Source organism: Agelaius tricolor, unplaced genomic scaffold (genome assembly GCF_023055355.1).
Source record: "Agelaius tricolor isolate 1412-34295 unplaced genomic scaffold, bAgeTri1.0.p SCAF_33, whole genome shotgun sequence".
NCBI classification, from domain to species: domain Eukaryota; kingdom Metazoa; phylum Chordata; class Aves; order Passeriformes; family Icteridae; genus Agelaius; species Agelaius tricolor.
The window spans coordinates 3560101-3585057 of record NW_027269293.1 but is presented as its reverse complement, the minus strand read 5'-3'; the positions used below and the strand labels follow the sequence as shown (position 1 = coordinate 3585057).

At 51.2% G+C, this 24957-nt stretch overlaps 1 protein-coding gene across 3 annotated transcripts; it reads right to left on the bottom strand.

The window, feature by feature from the left end:
- Window positions 1-376: 376 nt before the first annotated feature.
- ACSBG2 (acyl-CoA synthetase bubblegum family member 2) lies at window positions 377-22087 on the bottom strand. 3 transcript variants are annotated; one of them, XM_071451826.1, is made up of 15 exons: window positions 22035-22087; window positions 16761-16890; window positions 14682-14761; window positions 13884-14128; window positions 11617-11705; window positions 10959-11079; window positions 10442-10522; window positions 8906-9055; window positions 7456-7632; window positions 6151-6332; window positions 5224-5457; window positions 4442-4659; window positions 3235-3374; window positions 2187-2433; window positions 377-1664 (listed from the first exon to the last, which is right to left on the bottom strand). In XM_071451826.1, the coding sequence occupies exons 2-15, from the start codon at window positions 16859-16861 to the stop codon at window positions 1552-1554; spliced, it is 2178 nt and encodes a 725-aa protein (XP_071307927.1). In that variant the 5' UTR covers window positions 16862-16890; window positions 22035-22087; the 3' UTR covers window positions 377-1551. The 3 variants fall into 3 exon arrangements, with proteins under 3 accessions (XP_071307927.1, XP_071307925.1, XP_071307926.1); XM_071451824.1 differs by lacking the exon at window positions 22035-22087 and adding an exon at window positions 17184-17338; XM_071451825.1 differs by lacking the exon at window positions 22035-22087 and adding an exon at window positions 17184-17338 and having other exon boundaries at window positions 13884-14125.
- Window positions 22088-24957: the final 2870 nt, after the last annotated feature.

Below are 24957 nucleotides of genomic sequence, written 5' to 3'. Positions count from 1 at the left end.
CCCTCATGGCACAGGTACCACCATCAGGCCTGGGACAGGGAAAGCCAAGGAACAGGGAATTGTTTTAAGCATGGGGTGACTCCAATGCCCCTTAATCCATCAGAGCTTTGTCTGTTCAGGTGAGGGGGCCCTGCCCTTGGTGCAGGGCTTTGCCTGGGGCAGCTCCCATGGGATTTGAGGTGTCCCCACTGCTCCCTTGTGACAAGGACAGAGCCCTGGCAGGGCACAGCACAGATCAAGGGTGGCACCATCCCCTCCCTTCCCTGAGGGACTGTCCCTGTCCTTGGCTGCCCAGGGAGCAGCTCCAGCCTGGGGCACAGCTCAGCCCTCCCTGCCTGAGGCAAACCCAGCTCCATGCCAGGAACGAGTGAGAGAGTTCAGAGACACAAACAGAGGAGTTTATTTCACTTGGACACAGCAATTGCAGCCAGCTCAGCACACACGGGCACAGGGGGAGCTGCAGCTCCAGTGGTGCCTTTGGGCACTGGAATTCCTGACCCAAAGCAGAGACAGCTCTGGGTTTAACCCCCTGAGCCCACCCTGCTCTAACAGCAGGGAAAGGGCACCAGGAACCAGAGCTGGGCTGCTCTCCCTGCTCAGGTGAGGGCTCCTGGTGTGCAAGGAGCCATTCCCAGCCCTCCTGCACCTGCTGGGCCTGCAGAGCCTGGAATGAGCACCAGGAGCTCCTGGCTGTGCCCACCCTGGGCACCTCCACAGCTCGGGGCTGGTTGAGCACAGAGCCCCAGGAGGGACAGCCTGGGCTCCCAGCCCCATCTCCTCTCCCCAGGCACAGCTCCAGAGCTCAGCCCACCCAGCTCCACTCTGGGGCTCCCCCCTTCAGACACCACAACATTCCTGAATTGTAAAACACAGACAGATTTCACACATTGTACACAGCCTTATAAATAATCCCTGGAGTCAATCACTTCTTGGAATACCAGCCATGGATACAACTTCAACAATACAATTTATGGCTTCATTATAACTCAAAAAGGTAAAACAAACTCAAAATATTGCACAGACAAGCCCAGTTCATGTGAGTTTCCACCTCCACTGCTGTGTGTAGTCACAGCATTTGTCATCTCAGACAGGAATAGTTTGTGGGGAAGGAGATTTAAAATTATAAGGATGCCATCAGCATGCAGGGAAACGTGCAGCAGGGAGTGAGGACACTGCTGGAAAATGAAATCTGCCTTTCTCCCTTAGCAGAGAAAGGGCAGCTCCTGATTTGCAGCGCCTGTTTTACATTCATCTCAAGAAAAGAAAACTTTGGTTAGAACGTAACATGTCAGGTGGATTCAAGGTAAACATCATATTGCCCTTATAAAAATGGAAATAAAAAATACAAAGTTGAGATATTTGGGATATCTCAGCAAGGGGCACAAGACACAGGAGAAGATGGGCAGGACCACGCTCACCACACTGCAGGACACGGACAGCAAAGCGAGGCCCAGGGACTGCCTGAAGGCTGAGCTGCTTTATTTCACCAGGATCCAGGGAATCCCTCCTGGGCAGCTGGGAGTGTCCTGGGGGTGGTTTCAGGGCTGGGCTCTATGGCCGGCTCGAGGGCTCCCCCGAGGGGGTTTCGGTGTCCGTGTAAAACTGAGCGATTTGGTCCCGGTATTTCTGAGCCACCACCGGCCTCTTCAGCTTCATGGTGGGGCCTGTGGGGAACCAGCAAAGGGTTAAAGGGGAGGGCAGCACTGGGAGCACCCAGCAGGGCTGGAGGGAGAGGCAGAACACGGGAACAGTGACCTAAGAGAAATTCTAAACTTCTCTCTGGGTTTAATGGAATGTCCCTCCCTTCCCCTGTGAGCCAAAGCAGCACCCAGGGGGAATGGCCCCAGCCCCAAGCCAGGGGATTCCCCCAGGGAATGGCCCCAAGGCTGCCAGAGCTCCAGGAGCTCTCAGGGCTGCTCAGGGTGGGCTTGCTGGGGTGGCTGGTGATGATCCCTGAGGGTCCCTCCCAGCTCAGGATATTCCATAACCCTGTGAGAGGCATCACAGCACAAGGCAAGTGCTGCTGGGCACAACTGGGAATTCATCCCAGCTCATCCCACCCCAAACAGAGAAGTGGAAAAGCCCCAGGGAGGCAAGGCCAGGGAGCAGCTCTGTGCATTGGGGGTTGTGGTTGTGTTGATGTTCAGTGCCAGGGAAGGGGCACAGGGCACACCCCAGGCACTCACCGAGCTCTCCACCAAAGAGGGAGAAGTCCTTCTCCAGCAGGACCCACTTCTGAACCTTCTGGGCATTGGACACAGCTCCCTCATTGACAGCAGAGATCCCTTTCTGGATGGCAGTGTAGATGGCCTTGTCTTTGCTGCTGATGATTTCTGAGACCTTGGTGGCCTTGCTGCCCAGCCTCTGGCAGAATTCCAGAGCTTCTGGAGTGAGGTCATCTCCAGGCTCCCCCGTTTCTGCATCCACAACGCACTGCAGGCCAACCAGAGCAGGAAACTGAGCAGTGCTGAGCACCTGAGGCCTCTGCACCAAGGAGCCTCCAGCCCTGGCACAGCTCCTGGGGTCCCTTCTGGGGTCCCTTCCCTGCCCCACTGCAGCCCCTCAGCTCTCATCCAACCCCAATGGAAACCTGGGACAAAGCACAGATAAACCCCTCAGGTCTCTGCCTGTTCTGGAGCCCATCTGCCAAATTCCTCCTGTGCTGTCCAAAGTTAATCTCTGCTTTCCAGACCTTTTCTGGAGCACAGTTTACTTCCCTACACTGTGCAGCAGCAGTCTCAGAGTCACACACAGCACTCAGCCATGACAACAGCAGCAGAGCCACTCCAGGGCCTGGCTCAGATCTCCTGCCCCAGGCCAAGGCTGCTGGCCCTGGTCTCAGTAAGGAGCAATTCCCACTCTGACAATCAGCACAGGCCACCACAGATGTGTCCTGGTGGAGTTTAAAGCCAGAGTCTGACAAAGAAATCCCTGACAGGTTTTTACCTCCCTCACTGCTCTGGGAGAGACTGAAACAGGTGAGGAGAGCAGAAGGGTTTCCTTGTCCAGCCCCACTTTTGGGTCTTTTCCTTCTGTTTCTTTCTGCCCTCTGTGGCACAGCAAAAGCTGCCCTGAACAGCAGCAGGGCCTGATGCTCTGGGCAAGTGACAACTCTGTGCTTTCAGCTGCAGCCAATTCTGCTCCACAAGACACTAAAAATGTGTAACTCTTCCTCCCTGGACTGACTCAGATTCAGCAGCACAGGTGGTGGATCCCCATCCTCTTTGCCATTACCTTTAGTGTCAGGAGCATAGAAAGGAATTTGGCTTTGTCTCCAACCAGCATGGCATTGCTGATGATGGGAACAGCATTCTTGACAGCATCCTCGATTGGAACAGGAGGAATGTTCTCACCTCCTGCTGTGATGATGAGCTCTGGAAAACAATCAAATCCTGATTAATGCTTGGAGCTTCTCCCCTTCCCACAATCTGCAACAACTCAACTGCTCCTTTGGATCAAACACTGAGTCTGTTCTCAGCAGAGCTGGAGAAGGCAGCACACCAGGACTGGGAAAGTCACAGGGTGACCATCCCCAAAAATGTTCCAAAATGTGGGGATGGGGCACATTTGAAAGGGCTTTTCCAGCCCCAGTGCTGATCCCTGACTGCAGCAGGTCTGAAGAGAGGAGCAGGAGCTGCTCACACTCAGCCCAGCCAAAGCTGCCCTGGTGCTCCAGGGGTGCTGGCAATGCAGGTGAGCCCCTTGGCACAGACCCCTGAGCCTCTACAGCTCCTAAGTTGGCACCCAAATAATCAGAAATTGAAGTGAAAGTTTGCTCTGTGTGCTGCAGAGCAGAGGGGAGCCCCTGCTCAGCCTCCTGTTCCTCAGAGCTGCACCTCTGTCTCTTGAGGGCTGAAGGTTTTGAGTGACCTTGGCTTTGTCTGGGGTTGCTCAAACTCTGTCCCAAGAGCCACATTGCTCCAAGGCACTTGCACAACAGTGTTAAGCTGCTGTTTTCCTTGGAGGTCACCCTGCAAAGCTCCTCAAACTGAGGGAGCTGCTGATAAAACAAGCCCCCAAAGCACTAACTGCACTGGGGCTGAAATCAGAGGGCTTCTCCCTCCCTCTGCAAACACAGCCTGGCTCCAGGCTGCCCCTCTCCTCCCACCCTGCAGCCACATTCAATGGGAACTCCAGGAGGAGAAGAATTTGAACATTCTTCTGTGCAAGTCACAGCCACACAACCAGCAGAGCATCCCCTGTCCCAGAGGAGGTTTAGATTTTTCCCAATATCCAGGTTAAGCTGGATATTGGGAAAAATTTCTTCACAGCATTGGAACAGGCTGTGCAGGGCAGTGGTGGAGCCACCATTCCTGGAGGGATTTAAAAGATGGGGCAGCTGGGGACATGGGTTAGTGCTGAGGGAACAGCTGGGCTCATCAACAACTCACTGATTCCACAGTGCTGCACAACACCAAGACAAAGCCAGGGGATGTGTTACCTTTAATTCTGCCTGTGATGAAGAGGAATCCATCCTTGTCGTGCTTGCCCAGGTCCCCTGAGTGCAGCCAGCCATCCTGATCAATGGCTTCTTTGGTTTTGTCCTCCATGTTCAGGTAGCCCATGAAGACATGCCTGCCTGAGAAGCAGATCTCCCCAATGCCATCCTTGTCTGGTTTATGGATCAGGGTGTGGCACCCTGACAGCTCCTTCCCACAGCTGAAACACAGCACAGAGCAAGGATTCATTTATTTTACACCAAATTCAAGCAGAAGTTACAGCAGCACCTCTCAAGCTGAAGGGTTTGAACAAAGCCCAGCAGCTTTTTAGCACAAGAGCTCAGGCCAAGAGCTTTAAAGGCATCTGCTCATGTAAGGACAGCTGCAGAAAGAGCTGCTATTGCAGAGATCAGTGTTCACACACCTGCTGGTTTGCACTCATTGTTCTCAACACCTGAGCTTTGAATGAGCAGATTTATGTCCTTGGCAGCAAACTTTCACTGTGCAGACTGAGCAAGCTGCTCAAAGACCCCCTGCACCCTTTAGTCATTTGCCATTAAAGCACAGGATAGGGTGGAGTTACCAACCTTCCCTCCATCCCACCAGCCCCTCACTTCTTCCCCAGCTCCCACAGAACCCAGCCCATGTAAATTCACACATCCCCTGTGCCATGGCTCCCCAGTGACCTTTTAGAGCCAGCAGGGCTGTGGGGATGAGCTGCAGCAGCAGAGTTGGATGTGCCAGAGGCAGAACCCCCCTGCCCTGCTCCCAGGAGGGCGCTCACCTGCCCAGCTTGAAGGCGTGAGGTAGGGAGATGGTGTGGGGCCCAGAGCTCTCACTCATGCCATAGAGCTCCAGCACAGGAATGTTCAGGCTCAGAAAGAACTCCAGGGTCTCTCTGGTGATGGGAGCAGCCCCTGTGTAGCACTTGGTGCAGCGGTCCAGCCCGATGGCCTTGCGCACCTTCCTGTACACCAACTGCCGGGCCAGGCGGAAATTCACCGGCTCCTCCGAGCACCTGCACCAGCACAGGGACAACTCACAGCCCTGCCCTTCCTCCTTTCATCTCCACCCTACTCCAGGACATAAAAAATATAGAACTCCTCCCCCTCATCCTTTTATCTTCATCCTGCTTCAGTTCATTCAGTAAAATCATGGATTATTTCCCCCTCCAGCCCTTGCTGCTCCCCCTCGAGGCCAAGTTACACTGGTCTAATGTCATGGACTTATTTTATGAAAAATCCTTTCATTAGGATCTTTTCTCCTGAGAAGCTTCAGCTTCTCCATGTTTTGCTGCTTTGGAATGTGATTTGGAGAATTGTTTACCCAGCATGTGAACTGTTTTTACTTGATGACCAATGACAGCCACCTGTGTCGAGGCTGTGAGCAGTCACAAAATTTTATCATTCTTTTCTTTCCTTTTCTAGCCTTCTGATGAAATCCTTTTCTTCTATTCTTTTAGTATAGTTCTAATACATAATTTTTTTAAATATAATATATATCATCAAATAATAACTCAGCCTTCTGAAACTTGCAGTCAAGATTCTCATCTCTTCCCTTGTTCTGGGACCCCTGCAAACACCACCACAGTCTGTCACATGAGATGGAATCCTGGATGGAATATAGCCCCTGGATGGAAAAAAATCCCTGATTTGACAGGAAGATTCTCCTAAAAACTCATCAGCATCCCTGAGATGTAGCTCATAATTACCCATCCATCTTCTTGAGGTTGGTCTGCAGCCCCACTCCCTTGGCCCACGCTGCCACTTTCCGGCGGAGCGCTGAGGCTTTCATGCCCACAGATTTCATTTTCTCTTCCATCTTTTCCCAGACACGAGGAACTCCCAAAAAAGCAGTTGGCCTCACTTCTCGCAGGGTCTCCACCAAGCTGCCCTGAGAGAAGCAGGGTTTAATGCAGTTTTTAGAAGTGATTCACTGCAGACTTCAGGTCAGTACTGGTCACAAGCAAAACCTTGGGAGTCTGCCACGAGTTTTGATGAATTGTTTGTTTTTTGCAGCAGCACCAAGAGAAGGGAAGCCCTGAGGCATTGCAGTGGGAATTGTGAAGGGAGCAGGGGTCAGTGCTTTCAGTGCCAGCACTGACACAAGAACCCTTTACTCAGGACTCAGGTTTAGCTGGGGCCATGGAGCAATGTGGGCAGAGCAAACACAAGGCTGTTGCTCAACCAGCTCTTGATGTGGCACCAGGTGTCAGGTGAGAACTCAGCAGATCCCAGTTGTGAAGGGCTGGGTCAGCTTCTCCCAGTTTGTGACTGAGTCAAAAGCTCAGGCTTCAGTCAAACCAACAGGGGCAGCTGGTCAGTGGGCAAAGTACACCCAGATAGGAAAGCTGACAGAGCCACAAGATAACACAGCCTTATTTCAAGCACCTGTGGGAATCCACAAAATCAGAGGGTTTTGGGAAAGCTGCAAAAGGCAGGCCTCAGAGACAGCAGAACTGTGATTAGAGCTAAGCAGCAGCCATGAGATTGGTCAGCAGAAAAATTATTTAAACTGTAGAAAAGCAAGGACAAATAGAACAATGGCCTGTGTATTAACACTTGTCTAGAATAACTCCCTAAGCTACAGAAAAGTTTATCTAGCAAGATATTAGAAAGTTTGAAGCTTAATAATGGAGCTCTGTGTTTTAAGGCTCACAAGCAGATATTGTATTTGAAATAAGCAAGCATTGTTTGAACCCAAGGCACATGTGCTTATAGTGGTTGGATAGAACCACTGTCAATGTGCTTTTGATTTGTGTGATTGGTCAAAAAACTTATAAAGTGAGCTGTAACATTGAGTTCTTCATCTGCTGCTGGGGATGTGAGCTGCTGGCATCTTCCCATTGTCATCACCATGGAATGAGGCTGATGCTGGAAAATCAAACAGCTCCAGGCAGTTCCACACAGCCCCGTCCCGTTGGTGATTTGTACAGAGCCCCAGGCCAGTGACAGCACCCACCCCAGCTCAAGCAGTGGATGAGTGGAAGTTTATTGTCTTAGTTTTTTTTTTTTACCTTCAATGCATCTGGTTGGGCAAAGTAAACTTGCACTCCGAGGGTCATGGCTGCCCAAATGTCACACATTTGTGCAGCAATGTGGCTGAGGGGCAGGTAGCTGACCACCTCCTCCTGCTTGTCCCGGGCATCTCTCAGCATGATGAAGCGCGCGGCCACCGCCGCCGTCCACGTCAGCTGCAACAGCAACCACAGGGGCTTCAGAGAGGGACAGCACAGAACACACAAGCACAGCTCAACTACAGCACCCTGGGATCTCAACAGCAGCACTTGGCTCGTTCAGCTGGAGCCCAGGAGATGAGGGGAGGCTCCTGGGGGCTGCAGCTCCTGCCCAGGGCAGGCACAGGGGCAGGGGCTGAGCTCTGCTCTGGGACAGGGACAGGAGCCCAGCAAGGGCTGGAGCTGGGCCAGGCCTTGGCATGGAGCTCAGGGCAAGGTTCTGCCCCCCGAGGCTGCTGGGCACTGCCCAGGCTCCCCAGGGAATGGTGCCAAGGCTGCCAGAGCTCCAGGAGCTCCCAGGGCTGCTCAGGGTGGGGTTCTTGGGGTGCCTGTGCAGGGATGGGGCTGCACTGATCATCCCTGGGTGTCACTGTCACATTTTCTGAAAAATCTCTTTGCCCAGGATTTTCTCCTGGGAAGCTGGGAAGCCTCAAAGAAAAATGAAAACAACAATTATCTGATTTGCTTCTCCTGTGTTTTGCTGCTCTGCAATGTGGTTTGGACATTGTTTACCAACAGGTGATTGTTTCATTGGTTTCATGAGAATTGTTTTTGCTTAATGGTCAATCAGTGCCAAGCTAAGAGTCATGAGTTTTTCATTAGTATCTTTTTAGCCTTCTGTCTGTATCCTTTCTGTATACTCTTTAGTATAGTTTAGTATAGCATTCTTGAATATAATATAGTATCATAAAATAATAAATTAAATTACTATAATAAGATTAATATGATTAATCAATAATATTATTAACAAAATATGATAAATATCTATATAACTAATATAAATATTTATGAGGAATAAATATATAAAGAAAATTATTCAAATAAATAATTTATAAAGACTATATATAAATATATATAAATTATAAGTATATATAATATAATTTATATATATATAAATTATAAATATATATAATATATCATATAATTATATATAATATATTATATAGTCATATATAGAACATATATTTATATATAATTATATATAAAAATATATAAATTACATAAAAATAATATAAATGTTAATAGCATTATTAAATCTTAATCATTAATTATTTTTATTAATATATGGAATAATTAATTAAATAAACCAATATATTTTAATTCTTCTAAGAACACGGACTCAGATGCATCATTCCCTCCATCTGGGAACCCCACAAACCCAACACCTGAGGGTCCCTCCCAGCTCAGGCTGCTCTCCCTGCTCAGCCCTGGGGTGGCTCTGGGCACTCACGTTGTCGTGGCTGAGCATGACCCCCTTGGGCTGCCCCGTGGTGCCCGAGGTGTAGATGAGGGTGCAGCACTGGTTGGGTTTCTGCGTCGCGATGATCGCGCGGAGCTGCTCGTCCGGCACGTCCCTGCCCAGCTCCAGGAACTGCCTCCACTGCAGGGAACACAACAGCTCAGCCCCTTTGTGAGGGATCACCCACAGGAACAATGGAACTCTTTCCAAGAGCCTACATGAGGCATGTGGGACTCTAGGTGGCTCCCCAAAATGCAGTTTATTCCATCCAAGAGGTTCCAGCAGTACAGGGTGGTGGGTGACAGAGCTGTGCCCACAGCTGTGAGCTCCAGCTGCAGACAGGCCTGGAGACCCTCATCCCTCATTCAGGCTCTTACCAATCCCTCTTACTAATGGTGCCTCATGTTGGGCACCACTGTGAGAGCCAAAATGAGGGATGTGGGACTCCAGGTGGCTCTCCAAAGTTTATTCCATCCAAGAGGTTCCAGCAGTCCAGGACTGTGGGTGACAGAGCCTGTGCCCACAGCTGTGAGCTCCAGCTGCAGGCAGGCCTGGAGACCCTTAGCTTAGGTTACAATGCGTTCTAGACTTTGCTTTGCTGAGCATCTCAATACAGTAGAACCAATCTATACCTTAACTATTATCCATAGCCTATCATAACTACTATAATTACCATATTCATGTTACAATTCTCCAATCAATAAAAGTCAGTACATTACAGTTTAAGCTAGAAGTTGTTTTTCAGTTTTCTTGCAGTGGAAGGTTCTGAGACCCTTTTTCTACTTGCAACATTTGCTGCCTTGTTTGCCTGTGCTGTCTTTCTGCTTGGTAAAAACATCTTCTTGTTTGGGGTGGGTTTATCCTTTGCTCTAAGCCATAAAAACCCCTCCTAACTAACACACCCTTTGCCTCCTTGGTTATCCAGTAAGACTGGCTCAGCAATTCTTTTCTTCTATATCAAAACTTGCTTTCATTTCTATTCCTTCTTCAGATTCTACATCCAAAAATCTTTCTGCCAAGCACACATATCTGCGAGGCTTTCTTTTGTCAAACTTCCATCCTTCCCAACAACTCTTTGCTACACACAAAGAGAAGGAAGCTGTTCTCCTGTCCAGACCTCTGTGTACACCCACACTGTCACCCTAAATTGTTTCCTGGCTGACACAGGGAGAAGCAGAAAGGAGCCAGACCCACCCCCAGCAGCTTTACAGCTCTGTAGCAACTCCCTGGAGTAACTGTGGGGCTCAAGGTGTCTGGCAATGGTCAGTAAGCTCACAGCCCCCTTACAACATGGATTATCCAGGTTGCACAACAGCAGAAACCTCCACCAAAGCCAACACAGCTCAGGGGATCACAGTCACAGAACCCCGGGCTGGTTTGGCTTGGAAGGGACCTTAAAGATCATCTCATTCCAAGGCCCTGCCATGGACAGGGATGTCACCACCAGATGTTGAAGGGTGACAGGTACTTGCAGCCATCAGCTGAACACAACCACGCTCAGAAGCTGTGAAGAAAGCCAGGACTCACCGAGTACAGTTTTGGTCTGTTCTCTTTGATCTCCTCCCCATACTGGACAATGGCCTTCAGATGAGGTAGTCTGTGTTCAATCTGTGTAAGAAGGGAGATTTGTGAGGAGGAGCAAATGCTGCTTGTCCCTTTCAGGCCTCTGTAACCCCACTTAGACACTCCTCAGATTTGCCACTTCATGTAAAGCCAAGAGAATCCCACCTGTGCTCCTAAAGAATGGGTTTGCCTCACTAGAAACTGTCATCATTTGAGCTGGGATGGTGCCAGATAACCTAGAGGACACTCACTTGTTCATTTTGGCTTCTTTAATTTTAAGCCCAAGGTTTTTAAGAAGTGAAAGCACCACTTAACCTCTGTGAGACACAGTGCCAGTGACAGCTCACCTGGCTGGAGCAGGGAGCACAGCAAGGAATTCATCTCTGCTCTCAGACCCAGCACTCCCCTCCCACAGCATTTTACCCTCCCACATCTGTCAACAGGTTGCTGTAATCCCCAGCCATTTAAAAAACATAATTACTTCTAAGATTTTCTGCAGCTGTTTATGGTTTTCCACCACTATGATGTTGGCACTGCAGTTCTCTGCTACATAATGACAGGCCTCAGGAGAGTTTGTAGTGTAGATCCCAACAGCAAATCCCCTGGAAAAGGGGAAAAAAACAGAACAGAAAAGCAAAACAGAGTTAGAGGACAAGCAGAGTTGCTGGCAAAATTTCAGAGAGAAAACTTTAAGAACAATATCTCATAAAATGACAACAAAAAGGGGAGAGCTTAATTCCAAGAGGAAAGATTCTGTTCTGGGGCATGGGAAATGTCAAGAGCAGAGCAAGGGAGCAAAATATCTCATGTGGAAGGCAGATATCACAATCCAGCCATGGGATTCTCTGGCATTTCCTTAATCACTGTGTACATAAGAATGCTTTTGGATTAACCTACTGGTCATCTTATTTTGAGAGAAGCAGCTGCCTGAAAAAAAGCATTTCATTTTTGTCTCATTAATTCATTATGAAATGGTTCAGCTTCTATCTACCTTCATTAAATCCAAATATAAGCAATTGGATTTGGGGTGTTTTTGTTTGCTTTACTGGGGTTTTAATCAAAACCTGCTTCTCATGTGAATGCTGCAGTCACTCTCTGCCTGCCAAAGCAAAATGCATGGCCAGAAACAAGAGCCTTACCCTGCAAGGATAGCTCCAATGTCAGCAATGAACCACTCAGCAGAATTGAATCCCAGGATGCCCACTCCATGGAAACGCTCCAGCCCCAGCTGCAAACAGAGATGGCATCAGGAACCTGCCCTCTCCTCTGGCCAAAGCTCAGGGAGCATCTGAGATCCTGCTGTGAGCACAGCACTGAGGGAACAGCTCCTGGTCTCAGCATTAGATTATAATAGTTTTTCCCCAAAATAATGTGACAAACTCAACACACGTTCACCATTCAGTACAGCCCAGAAATGAACTGTAGTGCTGTCTTTACAAGACGTTGTTGCCATATTTTTGCAATTAAAATTTGTCTTTTATGTCAATCCTGTTGCTGATGTTTCCTGCATAATAAATCTTATCTGTGGTCCTGTCACCCAGTTTAAATTCTAATATGTGCAATGTCCCCCATACTGATGCAAAGCTGGAAAAATACTGGGCTCAATTTACTGGACATTTACATCATGGAGCTGCGTGGATAAAACCATTAATTACACAATGAACACAGACTTTAGCAGTCTATTGATGATGTAATGATATGTAATTTATATATACACTGAATAACCCCCCAGGAGCCAGCATGGAAGCAGTGAAAGTTTCACAGCACTGTCTCACTGTAAGAGGGCAGGAAAACAGGGATTTGCTGAGCTCTGCCCTTGGAAAGCCAGGCTCACTCACAGGAATATCAACCTGCAGTCCAGTTGGGAATGGGAGGTGAGAGGTGACATCAGACAGCACCTCCTGGGACATCTGGGACAAGCTGGGAATGGCAAATATCAATAATGGCCAGAGCAACAAGCTCCAGTGGTGCCAGGACCCAGAGCATCCCCCTGGCTGTCCTGGAGTGCCAAGAGCCCTGCCAGGGGCTCAGAGACCCTGGCACAGAGCCCAGAACACCTGGGGGTTTGATTATGAGCCATGGAGCAAATCACCAACCTGGTATGAAGGTCAGCAGCCACAACAGTTTAGGTAGAATAATAGTGAAGTTATCATGGGGTGAAAAAATAGATTTTGGGGTTTTTGGAATGGGGGTTCAGGGGGCAAGATGGAGGGAACTGGGTGTGTCCAGCCTTGCTCCTTCTTCTTCTTGGCCTCCATCTTCTGCTGTGATGGTGGCACTTTGGGATTGGTTTAGAGCAGAAGCTCACTGTCCAACACAGGTGATGGGTATTGGGAAGTTATGGTAAATATTGCACATGTAGTTTTTAGTATAAACACATAACCCTGCCCTGGGGGTGGCCAGAGTGCCTCTGTCTTGCTGAGTGGACCTCAGCTGGACAGGAGAAAAATTTTTATAGATAAGATACAATAAACAACCTTGAGACTGTGGAATGAAGAGCTCTGACTCCTTCTTCAACCACCAGGCTGGGAAAAGAGACTTTCTAACACATCTTGGGGTCACTGTGAGCAGCAGAGGTCCCAAGACAGTGGCAGTCACACTTGGCTATGAAATTCCAGCCCTTGGAGTCCCAGTCTTTAACTCCCTCAGCCAGACTCTGGTTTTGTCCCAGAGTGGAAGATCCCAGCACAGGAGTAAAACCAGGCTGGCTTAACTTGAAGGGGTAAGACTTGATCCCAGCAGTAAAAACAGGTAGTGCTGGTTTCTGTCTCCAAGTCTCCTAATCCCAGCAGCAGCAGCAAAAGGCTGGGCCATGTGGGACATTTAAGTCTGGTTTTTAAGATCCCTTTTTTTCTTAGAAAGATGAACCTTTCCAAGCGTCTGGAGGGGCAGTGTCCAGGTTTAACATAAACCTCAAATACCTCACTTGAAATATTTCCTTACATGCTTAAATGTGGAAGCAACTGTCAAAAAAAATGAAATACCAAGGTGTCCATAGCATGTTCAGGTACTTCCCTGTCCCTGTAAGATTCATCTGCACTCAGGGAATTTGCAGATTTAAGATAGACTTGAGTGCAGCCATTCCACCACTAAAATGAGTGAACATTAAACTCGACTTTGTTTTGTTTTGACACAGTGTTTCATTTGGTTTGCTTTGACACAGTGGTAGGAAGAGGGAGAACAGTTTTAAATTAAAAGAAGAGAGATTGTCATCAGATATTGGGAAGGAATTGTTCCCTGGGAGGGTGGGCAGTGCCCAAGGCCAGGCTGGACAGGGCTGGGACAGTGGGAGGTGTCCCTGCCATGGCAGGGGTGGCACTGGATGGGCTTTAAGATCCCTCCAACCCCAACCATGCTGTTTTTAGGATTCTGTGCATATGCCAAAGAGAACTCCACAAACCCTTACCTTCAGAAAGCTTTTGGCTGCTTTCCAGCACTCATCATAGTACATCTTATACGTCAGCTTTATCCATTTGCCATTTTTTTTGGATGCAAGGGCATAATAGTCACTGTATTTGCTGACACTTTCCTCCAGGAGCTGGTGCACAGTCTTTGGGGCCTCGCTGCCAGGGCCCTGCTCTTCCATCCTCAGCTTGACCTCTCCATCACGACGAGTTGTCCACATGCTGGAGCCAGGAGAGGGGGAGCCTGCTTTGAAAGGAAAGTGTTCAGCATCTCAGATTTACAGACTTCCTGCTGCCATAACAGCAATAGGAATGCAAGTCTCAAGCATACAAAAGCAAATTGTTACACCTCCTCCCACACCCCTTTTTTGACCTTTTCTTCGTGGCCATTTTGCCATGTGAATCCCAATATTTTAGACTAATAGCCCCTAGAGGACTTTCAAATTTTGTCAAACATTTCCCACTTACATCCCCTCTAACCTGCCCTGCTGCCCTAAGGCTCTTGTACCGGTATGGTGAAAGTTTTGTGCATCTCATATTCTGCTATTTTTAATTTTTTTTTCTTTTAAGGAGGACTGAAAGCAGGACACTGGTACCTGGCAGATGAGCACCAGGCACTGACACTGCCTATTTAACCCTTGAAGCACTGCTGTGCTTTAAAGTCTTGAGTTCCAGACACTTCTGCACCACCCATCCTGCAACCTGAGCTGCTTCTTCCATTGTCACAGTTTGACAAATCCCTCTCTCACTGCAACAATAATTTCAGGCACCCCACAGTCCCCAAACCTCCATCCACTCACCTTTGGGACCGAGTGTGTTCACCTGATATCCCTCAATCTTGGAATCTTGCCCTGGCTCGCTGTTGTGTGGCTCAGCAGTTCTGCAAGGCAAAAGGAATTATCCCTGGATGAGAACACTGAGGGCTGCCTGCCACAGGCAGCTTTGCTCCATCCCTTAATGCCAGTCCTTGGATGTCAGAGTGATTCCTGATGCTCTGCAGGTGATTTTATTAATTCACTGCCCTGCATGGCCCCAGCAATGGAACAGCTCCCTCAGAGTGTGCAAGCTCTGCCTGTGCTGGTTTTGAACACATGAGTATTGTCCTAATTGCAGCTTTCATTGCAGACAAGCTGCAGAAGAATGCATAAACATCATCCTAAAAACAGCCATAATTTAATTCCTAAAGGCTGCTCCAGGTGCCTGGAATAAAGAGTCTGCAGCTGGGAGGAGGAGGAGAAGGGGGGCAGGAAGGGACACTTGGGTCTGGAACTCATCTCCTGTTTGCAATATGTGAGTCCAACCACAAGGGACTGTCCCTGGGGACACTCTGCAGTCACCCCGAGGGAAACCCACAGAGATTTCCTGTAAAAGAGCAGGAAATTGATTCAACAGGAAATCTTGGTCTTAGGTATTCCCATTAAAACCAGGGCTCCCAGCAGATGCTTGGGGAGAAACAGAAACAGGCTCATCCCCATGTGCTCCAGCCACTCCTCCCAGCTGAGCTGTCCTTTCACTTTCAGCCCTGCAGGAGCTGGTGAAGCACCCCTTGCCTGCCTGCAAAACTGTTCTTACTCCAACCCTTCCAAGCTGGAGTGCTCACAGCCCCAATGAGGAGGGTAAGGGACAATCAAGGCTCATGTCCCACTTGAGAGCAGGAGCTGGAGGCCAGACCCAGTGAGATTTGGGAATGACACCCTCCAAGCAGGCTTTGTTCCCTGCCCTGGGCAATGCCCTGCCAGGACCATTGATGTCTGGGTTTTAGCTGAGTTAAGGTTTCACTGCAGAGACCCAAAGTTTCCATCCTGCCTGGCCCTACCAGGCCCTTTGCCTCAGCCCATCACTCAGGTGTTGTTCCTCCAGGCTGGTGTTTTCCCTTCTCAACAGCAGCACCAAGCCCAGGCTCTTCCAGGAGGGCCCTGACATCACAATAACCCCAAACACTGCAGGGGCAGCTCTGGGGCACAAAGGAGCCCTGACTCTGCCCTTCACAGTCACACTGCACACAGCTGAGAGCTCCCCTGGGCCCACACAAACTCCTCAGCCCCAGCCAGGCAGGGCTGCCACCAAGTCCCACCTGTATTTCCTTTCTACCAGGCCAGAGACAAGACAACCAGCACAGGCACTGTGTGAATTTCAGGGTAAGGGCAAATCTCTTCCCTCTAATCTACATTTATTCTGAATTTCTAGGGAACACATAACCATGACTGCTTTGGGCACATGAGGAGGTTCAAGGCCCAGGGAGGATCTGACATGGCTGATCACATGTCCTGTTCTAAAGCAGAACTGCTTCTCTGAACTAATCTGCAGGCCAGCAACCAGGGCTGAGTAAATAATTTCTTTATTTCCCCCTAGGGGATTATGAGATGTTCCTATCTCCATGCTCCCTCCTCATTACTGAGAACATTTTTCAGCACAAATTAATCCTCAGTTGCAATAGTTCTGCACCATTTCTCCACCAGCTTTTATGATCAAAGCATGCAAATGACCCAGTAATATGAGCAGAAAAGCCCCAGCTATTTCCCTTGCAGTCAATCAAGTCATCTTTTTTTCCCCCCCTTACAACATGTAGCTCAATGCAACCCCAAAAAATTTAGGTAAAGAGGTTTTAATCAGCTAGATCCCATTATGCTGTGGTGAGATACAGACCCTAATCTGCTCTTTAGTCTGTAAATCCAAGCAGCCTCTTACCAGCAGGAGTTTGAGATCAGTGTAGGTACTGCACATGAGCTGCTCCCTGCAGAGGCAGGGCTCTTCCAAAATCATTTTAATTAATCAAAGTAAGCATGGTAGAATACAATTCTACATACACAGGTCACAACAGGTAAATAAAATCCTAAATAGACAACTAAATCCTAAAGAAAATCCTAAATTAGACCGACCTGGGTGAAGAGTTGAGCAGCACATCTTCCCCTGCCACCTCGCAGCTGCCTTGAAGAGCTGAGCTGCAATAAGCCACGGAGACCGGTTCTGCAAGTGCCATCCTGGCGTCTGACTCACACAGCACTGTCCCTGCGAAAGAAAACACCTTGGAAACATTAAAATACAGCCCCACGTCACAGCGAAGCAGCTCCACTGACGTGAGCCAGGCAACCCCAAAGAGGCTGCATTTGCACCAAACAACAGGAAATTCAGCGGGCAGCAGGGAAAAACGGTGGGCATTGCAAAACCCCACAGCAGAACCAGGCACCCACAGCTCCCCGAGAGCACCACGAGTGGAACCATTTGAATTCCACGCTCCCTTTGCCCCAAATGCTGTCCCAAAAGCTCGGCTATAGCAGCCCCCGATCTCCCCGCAGCCTCACCGCGCATCGCCGGTCCCGCAGCCTCCCCTCCGCAGCCGCTCCGCACCGACGTGTAATATCCTTTATTTTTAAACTAGCGCCCAGGAGGCAGATCTGGAGCATCTTATGTCATGTGCTGCTGCCTCGCAATTGGAAGCGGCTCGTCACCCCACACCGCCGCCTCTTAAGGAGGCTCTGGCCCCACACCCGCCCGCCCGCCTCGGCACACCGGGGGTTTCGGGTTCCTCTGGGGGGGACACCTCACATTCAGCCTGTTTGCATCAAAATAACCTTGTGCAACTGTATTTTTCTTTTCTTTTCTTCTTTTTTTTTTTTTTTTTTTTTTTTTTGGTGGCTCCCACGCTGCTTTCAGCACTTTGTCTTAGGGGATCTCATCGTTTTCTAATCGCTGGTTTTATTTCAGGTTTACACTCATCAAAAGCCTTCGGTGCTTATGAGTCGCCAGGCTGAGCTTTAATTGTTTCAAGGGATTTCAAGCTGATTGGAGACGAATCCCATTATCCTTGATCTCTCTAAAAAGTGGATTTTAGGCTGCTATTTTGTACCTGCATTAGACAGACACATTTAAATCGCGTGATGCGAGGGGCATGTTCGCCTCCACGAGGAACAGGAAAGTCTTTTTATAAAAAAAAGTCTTTTATGTCATAAATGCGACCGAGCACGCTGCAGCCTCCTGCCTTTACCGGGAGGGGGAAGGCTCAGGGGCGTCCCCCTTTCCGCTTACTCATCTGCACAAGGACACGTTGCTGCTCACGCCACGCTCCGCTACAGCCTGCGAGTCACCACGCCACAAATCCTTTAATTCACGAGCAGCGAGAGGGGGATGTCTGCGAAAAACCCAGCTCTGAAGCGCACGGATGGGCGGCGGGCGCTGCCGCACGCCCGTGGAGGGCTGGAGCTCCAGAGGGGTTCAGTGGCAGCGGGGGAGAGGGTGTTGGAGCCAAAGCCCCGTGCTCGGAGCAGCATTCACCAGCCCGGAGCTGCTCCCTGCCCTTCCCGGAGCTGCTTCCCCTGCCCGGAGCTGGTTCCCCTGCCCGGAGCTGTTCCCCCTGCCCGGAGCTGCTTCCCCAGCCTGGACCGGAGCTGGTTCCCCTGCTCTGAGCTGGTTCCCCTGCCCGGAGCTGGTTCCCCAGCCTGGCCCGGAGCTGCTCCCCTGCCTGGCCCGGAGCTCGTTCCCCTGCCCAGGTCAGAGTTGTTCCCTGCCCAGCCCGGAGCTCCCTGGCCCGGAGTTGCACCCCCTGCCCGGCCCGGAGCTCGTTCCTCTGCCTGGAGCTGCTCCCCTCCCCGACCTGGAGCTGCTCCCCTGCCCAGTCCAGAGCTGCCCAGCCCGGAGCTCGTTCCCCAGCCTGGCCTGGACCTGGTTCCCCTGCCCAGGTCAGAGTTGTTCCCTGCCCCAGCCCGGAGCTGCTCCCCCTGCCCAGTCCGGAGCTGGTTCCCCTCCCCGACCTGGAGCTGCTCCCCCTGCCCATCCCAGAGCTGCTCCCCCTGCCCAGCCCGGAGCTCGTTTCCCCAGCCTGGAGCTGTTCCCTGCCTGGCCCGGAGCTGCTCCCCTTGCCCGGCCCAGAACTGGTTCCCCTGCCTGGAGCTGCTCCCCCTGCCCTGCCCGGAGCTGCCCAGCCCAGAGCTCGCTCCCCTGCCTGGCCCAGAGCTGCTCCCTTCTCCACCCGGAGCTCGTTCCTCAGCCTGGAGCTGCTCCCCCTGTTCAACCCGGAGCTCGTTCCCCTGCCTGGCCCAGAGCAGCCCAAACCCACCCACAGTGTCCCCTGAGCTGTCCCCAGGGCCTCTCTTGCTCCCCCGAGCTGTCCCCAGGGCCTCTCTTGCCCAAGGAAGACCCAAGAGTGGCCCAGGAGGGACGGAAGGCAGCAGCTGCCATCACTCCTGACCCCTTTTGCAGTGCTGCTCCCCCTTTCCTTCCCAGCACCCCACAACGAGGGGTTCAGGGCACCCCTGAGGGAGGCTTTGGCCTCTGCACTAATTACAGAGTCTCTCTTGCCAACTGTGCCTTAGTGCAGCAATGAAGTTCCAAGGGAAAGGGTGACGTGTCCTCACTCCTGCTGTCAGGGAATTGTGGCATCCCAGAGTGGTTTAGTGGGAAGGGACCACAAAGCCCACCCAGTGCCACCCCTGCCATGGCAGGGACACCTCCCACTGTCCCAGGCTGCTCCCAGCCCTGTCCAGCCTGGCCTTGGGCACTGCCAGGGATGCAGGGGCAGCCCCAACTGCTCTGGGCACCCTGTGCCAGGGCCTGCCCACCCTGCCAGGGAACAATTCCTGGTTCCCAATCTCCCATCCAGCCCTACCCTCTGGCAGTGGGAGCCATTCCCTGTGTCCTGGCACTCCAACCCTTTCAAACAGTCTCTCTAGCTCTCATTTTCTTGCAGGCTCCCTTCAGGTCCTGGAATGCCACAATAAAAGGTCACCCAAAGCTTGAACAATCCCAGTTCTTTCATCCTCCCCTCACAGCAGAGATGTTCCATCCCTCTCAGCTCCATTTCCATGGAAGGCTTTCTGCATCACCTTCAGGCACCCAAGAGGGAAAATCTCCTCCAGCAGAGCCCATCCCTGAGCTCTGCTCTCACCATGCCCAACCCAGGTTACACTCACCCTGAGCTGAAGTGCAATCTGTGCAGCTTCCCAAAGCAGACACGCGTTTTAGCCAATAAATTCAGGTGAGAAGAAATATTTCCCAATATATACAGACCCTCCCTAGCTTTGCTCAGCCCTTTCTTCCCTGATGCCGAGTTACAACCAAGCCGCTGGGAAACACACAAGTCCCAGGTTAGGAGGGAATGCTCTGTAAGGTCCTTTCCAAGCCAAACCATTTCATTCATGGTTCTCCAGAGCCCGGTGTAGCTCTTGGACGCCAAATGTTCCCACCCCACGTTGTTTCCTGAGGAATTAGCACACCGTGATGTAAACAGTGTTCAGGAACACGGAGGACACGCTCCCAAACAAAAAACCTGCGGGAAGAAACCTCCCTTTTAATTACGCCCGTCTGACATCTTAAATCATTTAAATAAAAACGCATTCTGCTTTAGGGGAGCGCCTGACCCAGAAGAAGGGGAAATGGGGTGTTTCTGTGGAACCACTTCACTGACAAATCAAAATAAAGGTCTGAGTAAAGAGCAAACTTGTGGCAGTGAAGGGGGTAGGAGTGGAATTTCCATTTCCAACAGGCTTTGGACACACCTTTACCTAAAACACACACGGAGCTCCAACAACACCACTTCAAATTCAAATTACCGAGCGCGTTATCAGCCACTTGACATTTTCCAGCACGGCCCCACTCGGCTTCCTGTGTCGGATTTCTTTTAAGCGGTAAAGGCACCGCATCCGCTCTGCTCCCGTCCAGAGCAGCTCCAGGCGACCGCCACATCACCATCAAAACCGAAACTCGACACTTTTGGTTCCTTTAAAAAGAGTCGCTAAGCGAGGAAACAAAAGCTGAGCGACTCACACTTCTTCCTCTTAGATAAACTCAGTTTTTGGGAGAGGCAGCTTCCTGAGCGCTAAAGGTTTTGTCACTGACCACAGGTGCCGGGCAGTGCCCCGTGCCCTCCTGATGCTGCAGTGGAGAAAACAGGAGGAAAAGTAATTTCAGCCTCTGTTGGGATGATGAGTGACTGTCACCAGTGCAGACAGGCACCCGACTCTTTTTCTACTTGCAGCTTTGCTGCCTTGTTTGCCTGTGCTGTCTTTCTGCTTGGTAAAAACATCTTCTTGTTTAAAGTAGATTTATCCTTTGTTCTAAGCCATAAAAACCCCTCCTAACTAACACACCCTTTGCCTTCTTGGTTATCCAGTGAGACTGGCTCAGCAATTCTTTTCTTCTCTATCAAAACTTGCTTCCATCTCTATTCCTTCAGACTCTACACTTAAAAATCTTTCTGCTAAGAAGCAAACATATCTGTGAGACATTCTTGTCAAACTTTCATCCAATCTGCCCACTGACCATGGCTTGGTCAGCAGACAGCTCAGAACTCTCCACTGCAGGCTCCTTGCTCCTCCAGGGATGTTTCTTTGAGGTGAATTCATCCCGTCGAGCTCCGCCTCCCTGAGCTACTGCTTCCCCACACATGTGCAGAGCGGGGAAAGGCCCAGCAGGAGAGCTCAGGGCTGTGCTTTCTGTGCTCCTGTACTCATATAAAGTCCCTGTATTTTCTGTATTCCTGTTTTCCTGCCACACGTGGCTTTGTGTCCCCTGGGAGCACAGCAGGGCTGGGAGCTGGCACAGGAGCGGCCCGAGCTCTGGGGTCACTCAGAGCACCCCAAACTCTCAGATCGCCTCGTGGAGCACCCCAAAGTCACTTCATAGAGCACCCCCACCTCTCAGGGCATCTCAGAGCATCCCAAACTCTCAGGTCACCTCGTGGAGCATCCCAAAGTCACTTCATAGAGCATTCCCAGTTCTCAGGTCACTTCATAGAGCACCCCCACCTCTCAGGGCATCTCAGAGCATCCCAAACTCTCAGGTCACCTCGTGGAGCATCCCAAAGTCACCTCTTGGAGCATTCCCACCTCTCAGGACACCTCAGAGGACCCCAAACTCTCAGGTCACCTCACGGTCCCTCACAGCACAGGGGAAGGGACACTCCTTCTCCTCGCACCACCTCCTGGGGGAAACTCCCCCTCCAACGCACCCTGTGTTCATTTAACCAAAACCACCAAGAATTTCCCCCTCGCTGTCCGCACGCCCACCCACCCACAAACGAGACACCACCAGAAGCATCTGCCGGGCTGCGATCCCCACACATCAGGAGCCGCTGGGGACACCCAGGGGGGCTGTGCGGAGCCGGGACCCCCGTCCCTCCCTCAGCCCCGGCCGGGTCGGGCTTTAGGACCGCGCGTTACCTGCGGGCCCGGCGGGAGCGCACGCGGCCCCTCAGCGGCTCCCGCACGCCGCCGGGCGGAGCCTTTAACGCCCTCGTGGGGGGGCGTGACCAAGCACCGATTGCTCCGCCCACTCAGTCAGTTTGAAACACCCCATTGGGCAGTATGGTGGTGGGCAGAGAGGAAGCCACGCCCCCTTCATTAGGGGAGACGCATCGCCGCGCGATTGGAGGAGGCGGCTGTCAATAACAGGAAGGCCACGCCCCCACCCCGGCGCGGGTTACCCGCGGTCAATGCCCGAAGCGGTGTCCGGGACACTGGGACTGGGCTGTTCCACCGGGATTGGGCTGTGCCAGACACCGGGATTGAGCTGTGCCCAACACCGGGAATGGGGTGTTTCTGACACCAGGAATAGGCTGTTCCCAGCCCCGAGAATGGGTTGCTGCCAACACCAGGAATGGTCTGTTCCACTGGGTTCCAGCCCAGCCCCAGCACCTCAACTGAACCCTGGCACCCAGAGCCACATCCAGGCTTTGTTAAACACACCCAGGGATGGGGACTCCACCACCTCCCCGGGCAGCCATTCCAGAGCTTTATCACCCTTTCCATGAAAAACTGAAAGAATGATGAATTTTTCCTAATATCCAACCTATATTTTTTTCCTAATATCCTAATTAGGTTTTTCCTAATATCCTACCTATAGGATAGGATCTCACCAACTTCCTAATATCCAACCTAGATTTTTTTCCTGCTATCCAACCTGTATTTCCCTTGGCACAGTTGAGGCTGTGTGCTCTGGTTCTGTCAGTTCCTGGAGAAAGAGCCCAGCCCCAGCTGAGCACAGGCACCTTTCAGGAGCTGCAGAGAGTGATGAGGGCACCCCTGAGTCTCCTTTTCTCCAGGCTGAGCACCCCCAGCTCCTTCAGGGGTTCCTCACAGGGTTTGTGTTCCAAAAGCTTTTTTTTTCCATCCAGCACAAGCCAAGGGCACAGCTAAGCGGCACCATCAGCACAAGCTCTGCCTGTGATGTCCAGACCCCCTTCATTATCAGAATCTGTGGTCTGGTGGCAGCTCCACCATCTCCTGCCCTCCCTGGGCCTTGCTGTTTAAGCTGGAGTCCAGCACTGTACATTGATTTCTTTATTACTGTGTTTTTAAGGGTTATGATCAGGTGGATCCATGGAACTGTTCTCAGTTGTTCCTGGCTGATAAAGCTGCAGAAAAGCCAGGATTTTGTTTATCCTGTCAGGAAAACAGCTGTAGCTGTGAAATGAATTATTCCTGCTATTTTCCTGGTGCAGACCAAGAATTCCAAGCCATTGTTTTGTTGGGTTTTTTTTCCTGTGAATTCTTCTCTGCCTCCTCCCACTCACCCAGGGAGGGGAGGGTTTGGTTCACCCCACTCCAGCTGATGAGCAAACCTAAGGACTATGTGATTAGGGCAGCTGCTGCCAGAAGGTCAGGCTGCAGCTGGGGGATATTGCAGCTGTAAAACAGCTCCAGCAGAGCAGGACAGCAGGGCCAGGGCAGCCTCAGGAGCCCCAAGCTGTCCTCTGGCCCAGGCACCTCCAGTTCTTGCTGTGCTGGCTGTTCCCTGCACTCTGAGCCTTCCCTGCAGCTCCTCAGCCCCTCCAAGGTGGCTCCATCCTCACTCAGATGGTGAATTTATTCTGGAGAGCAAGACAAAATAGCAGCCTGGAAGCTGGTGAGATCTGTAAAATTCAGATTCCTGATCCTCATTCTCCAGCCTGGCCTGGTCCTCAACCAGGCCCTGGCTCAAATTCTCACTCAGATGGTGAATTTATGTTGAAGAGAGCAGCCTGGAAGCTGGTGAGATCTGTAAAATTCAGATTCCTGATCCTCATTCTCCAGCCTGCCCTGGTCCTCAGCCAGGCCCTCTGTGCTGACAAGGGCAATGTCATTCCCAGCGAAGCATGGAGAGCTGCAGGGCACAGCCCAAAGGTTAACTCAAGAGGCAGGAGTCACCAGATCTATTTTTGGCCATTCCCTGAGCCAACAGATTACCTGGGGTGAGCTGGGTTTCATGTCCTTGTCCATCAAACCGAGGTTGCATCACTCCCAAGGTAAATCCTGTGCTGTTTGCTGATCCCCTGCTGGTCCTGGGGCCAAAGGGTTCCACAGTGGTGGTGAAGAGCAGGGATGGGCACAGGTGGTCCTCAGCCAGCCCTGCCCCAGGCAGGAGAGGGGGCTGATAGCTCAGAGTTGTTATTGATTGGTGATAACACAGCACAGCCCTTTATAAACAAGCAGGGAGCTGTTGAGCTTGGAATAGCAAAGGCACCAGGGTGGCCTCTGCTCAAAGAGCTCCTTTGCTGGCTCTGTGTTTGCCAGGATTAACCCCTGTGGAGCCACTGGGCTCTTGTTTCCTGAGGAACAGGAGCAGGGTGGCCCCAGCAGCTCCAGGAGAGGGAAGGAACCAGGACCAGGAGAGGTTGGGGGTGAGTCAGTGGAGAGAAACTCTGCAGAGAAACACCTGGGAGGGAATTACAGCCCTGGACAGACCTTGGGGGCATTAGGAGGAGTGGGGCCAGCAGGGCAGGAGTGATCCTGCCCTTGGTCCTGGCGAGGCACATCTGGAGCAGTGTCCAGTTCTGGCCCCATGGTTCAAGAAAGACAAGGAGCTACTGGAGAGAATCCTGTGAAAGAGGATGAGGAGTCTGGAGCATCTCTGTGATGAGGAGAGACTCTGGGAGCTGGCCTGGTTAGCCCAGAGAAGAGAAGGCTGAGAGAGAATTCACAGAGAATTCACAGAGAATTCACAGAATTCACAGAGAATTCACAGAATTTTGGAATCACTGGGCTGGAAGAGACCTCCAAGATCATTGAGTCCAGCCCAGCCCCAGCACCTCAACTGAACCCTGGCACCCAGTGCCACATCCAGGCTTTGTTAAACACACCCAGGGATGGGGACTCCACCACCTCC

Bases quoted from the DNA above. Each gene is read 5' to 3' on its own strand.
- ACSBG2 (XM_071451824.1), bottom strand. The intron at 14,762-16,760 runs GTCGGTCTAATT...TTTGCCTTGCAG, and splicing joins CTGCTCAACTCTTCACCCAG to AACTGCTGAGCCACACAACA. The intron at 7,633-8,905 runs GTGAGTGCCCAG...TTGCTGTTGCAG, and splicing joins TCATGCTCAGCCACGACAAC to CTGACGTGGACGGCGGCGGT.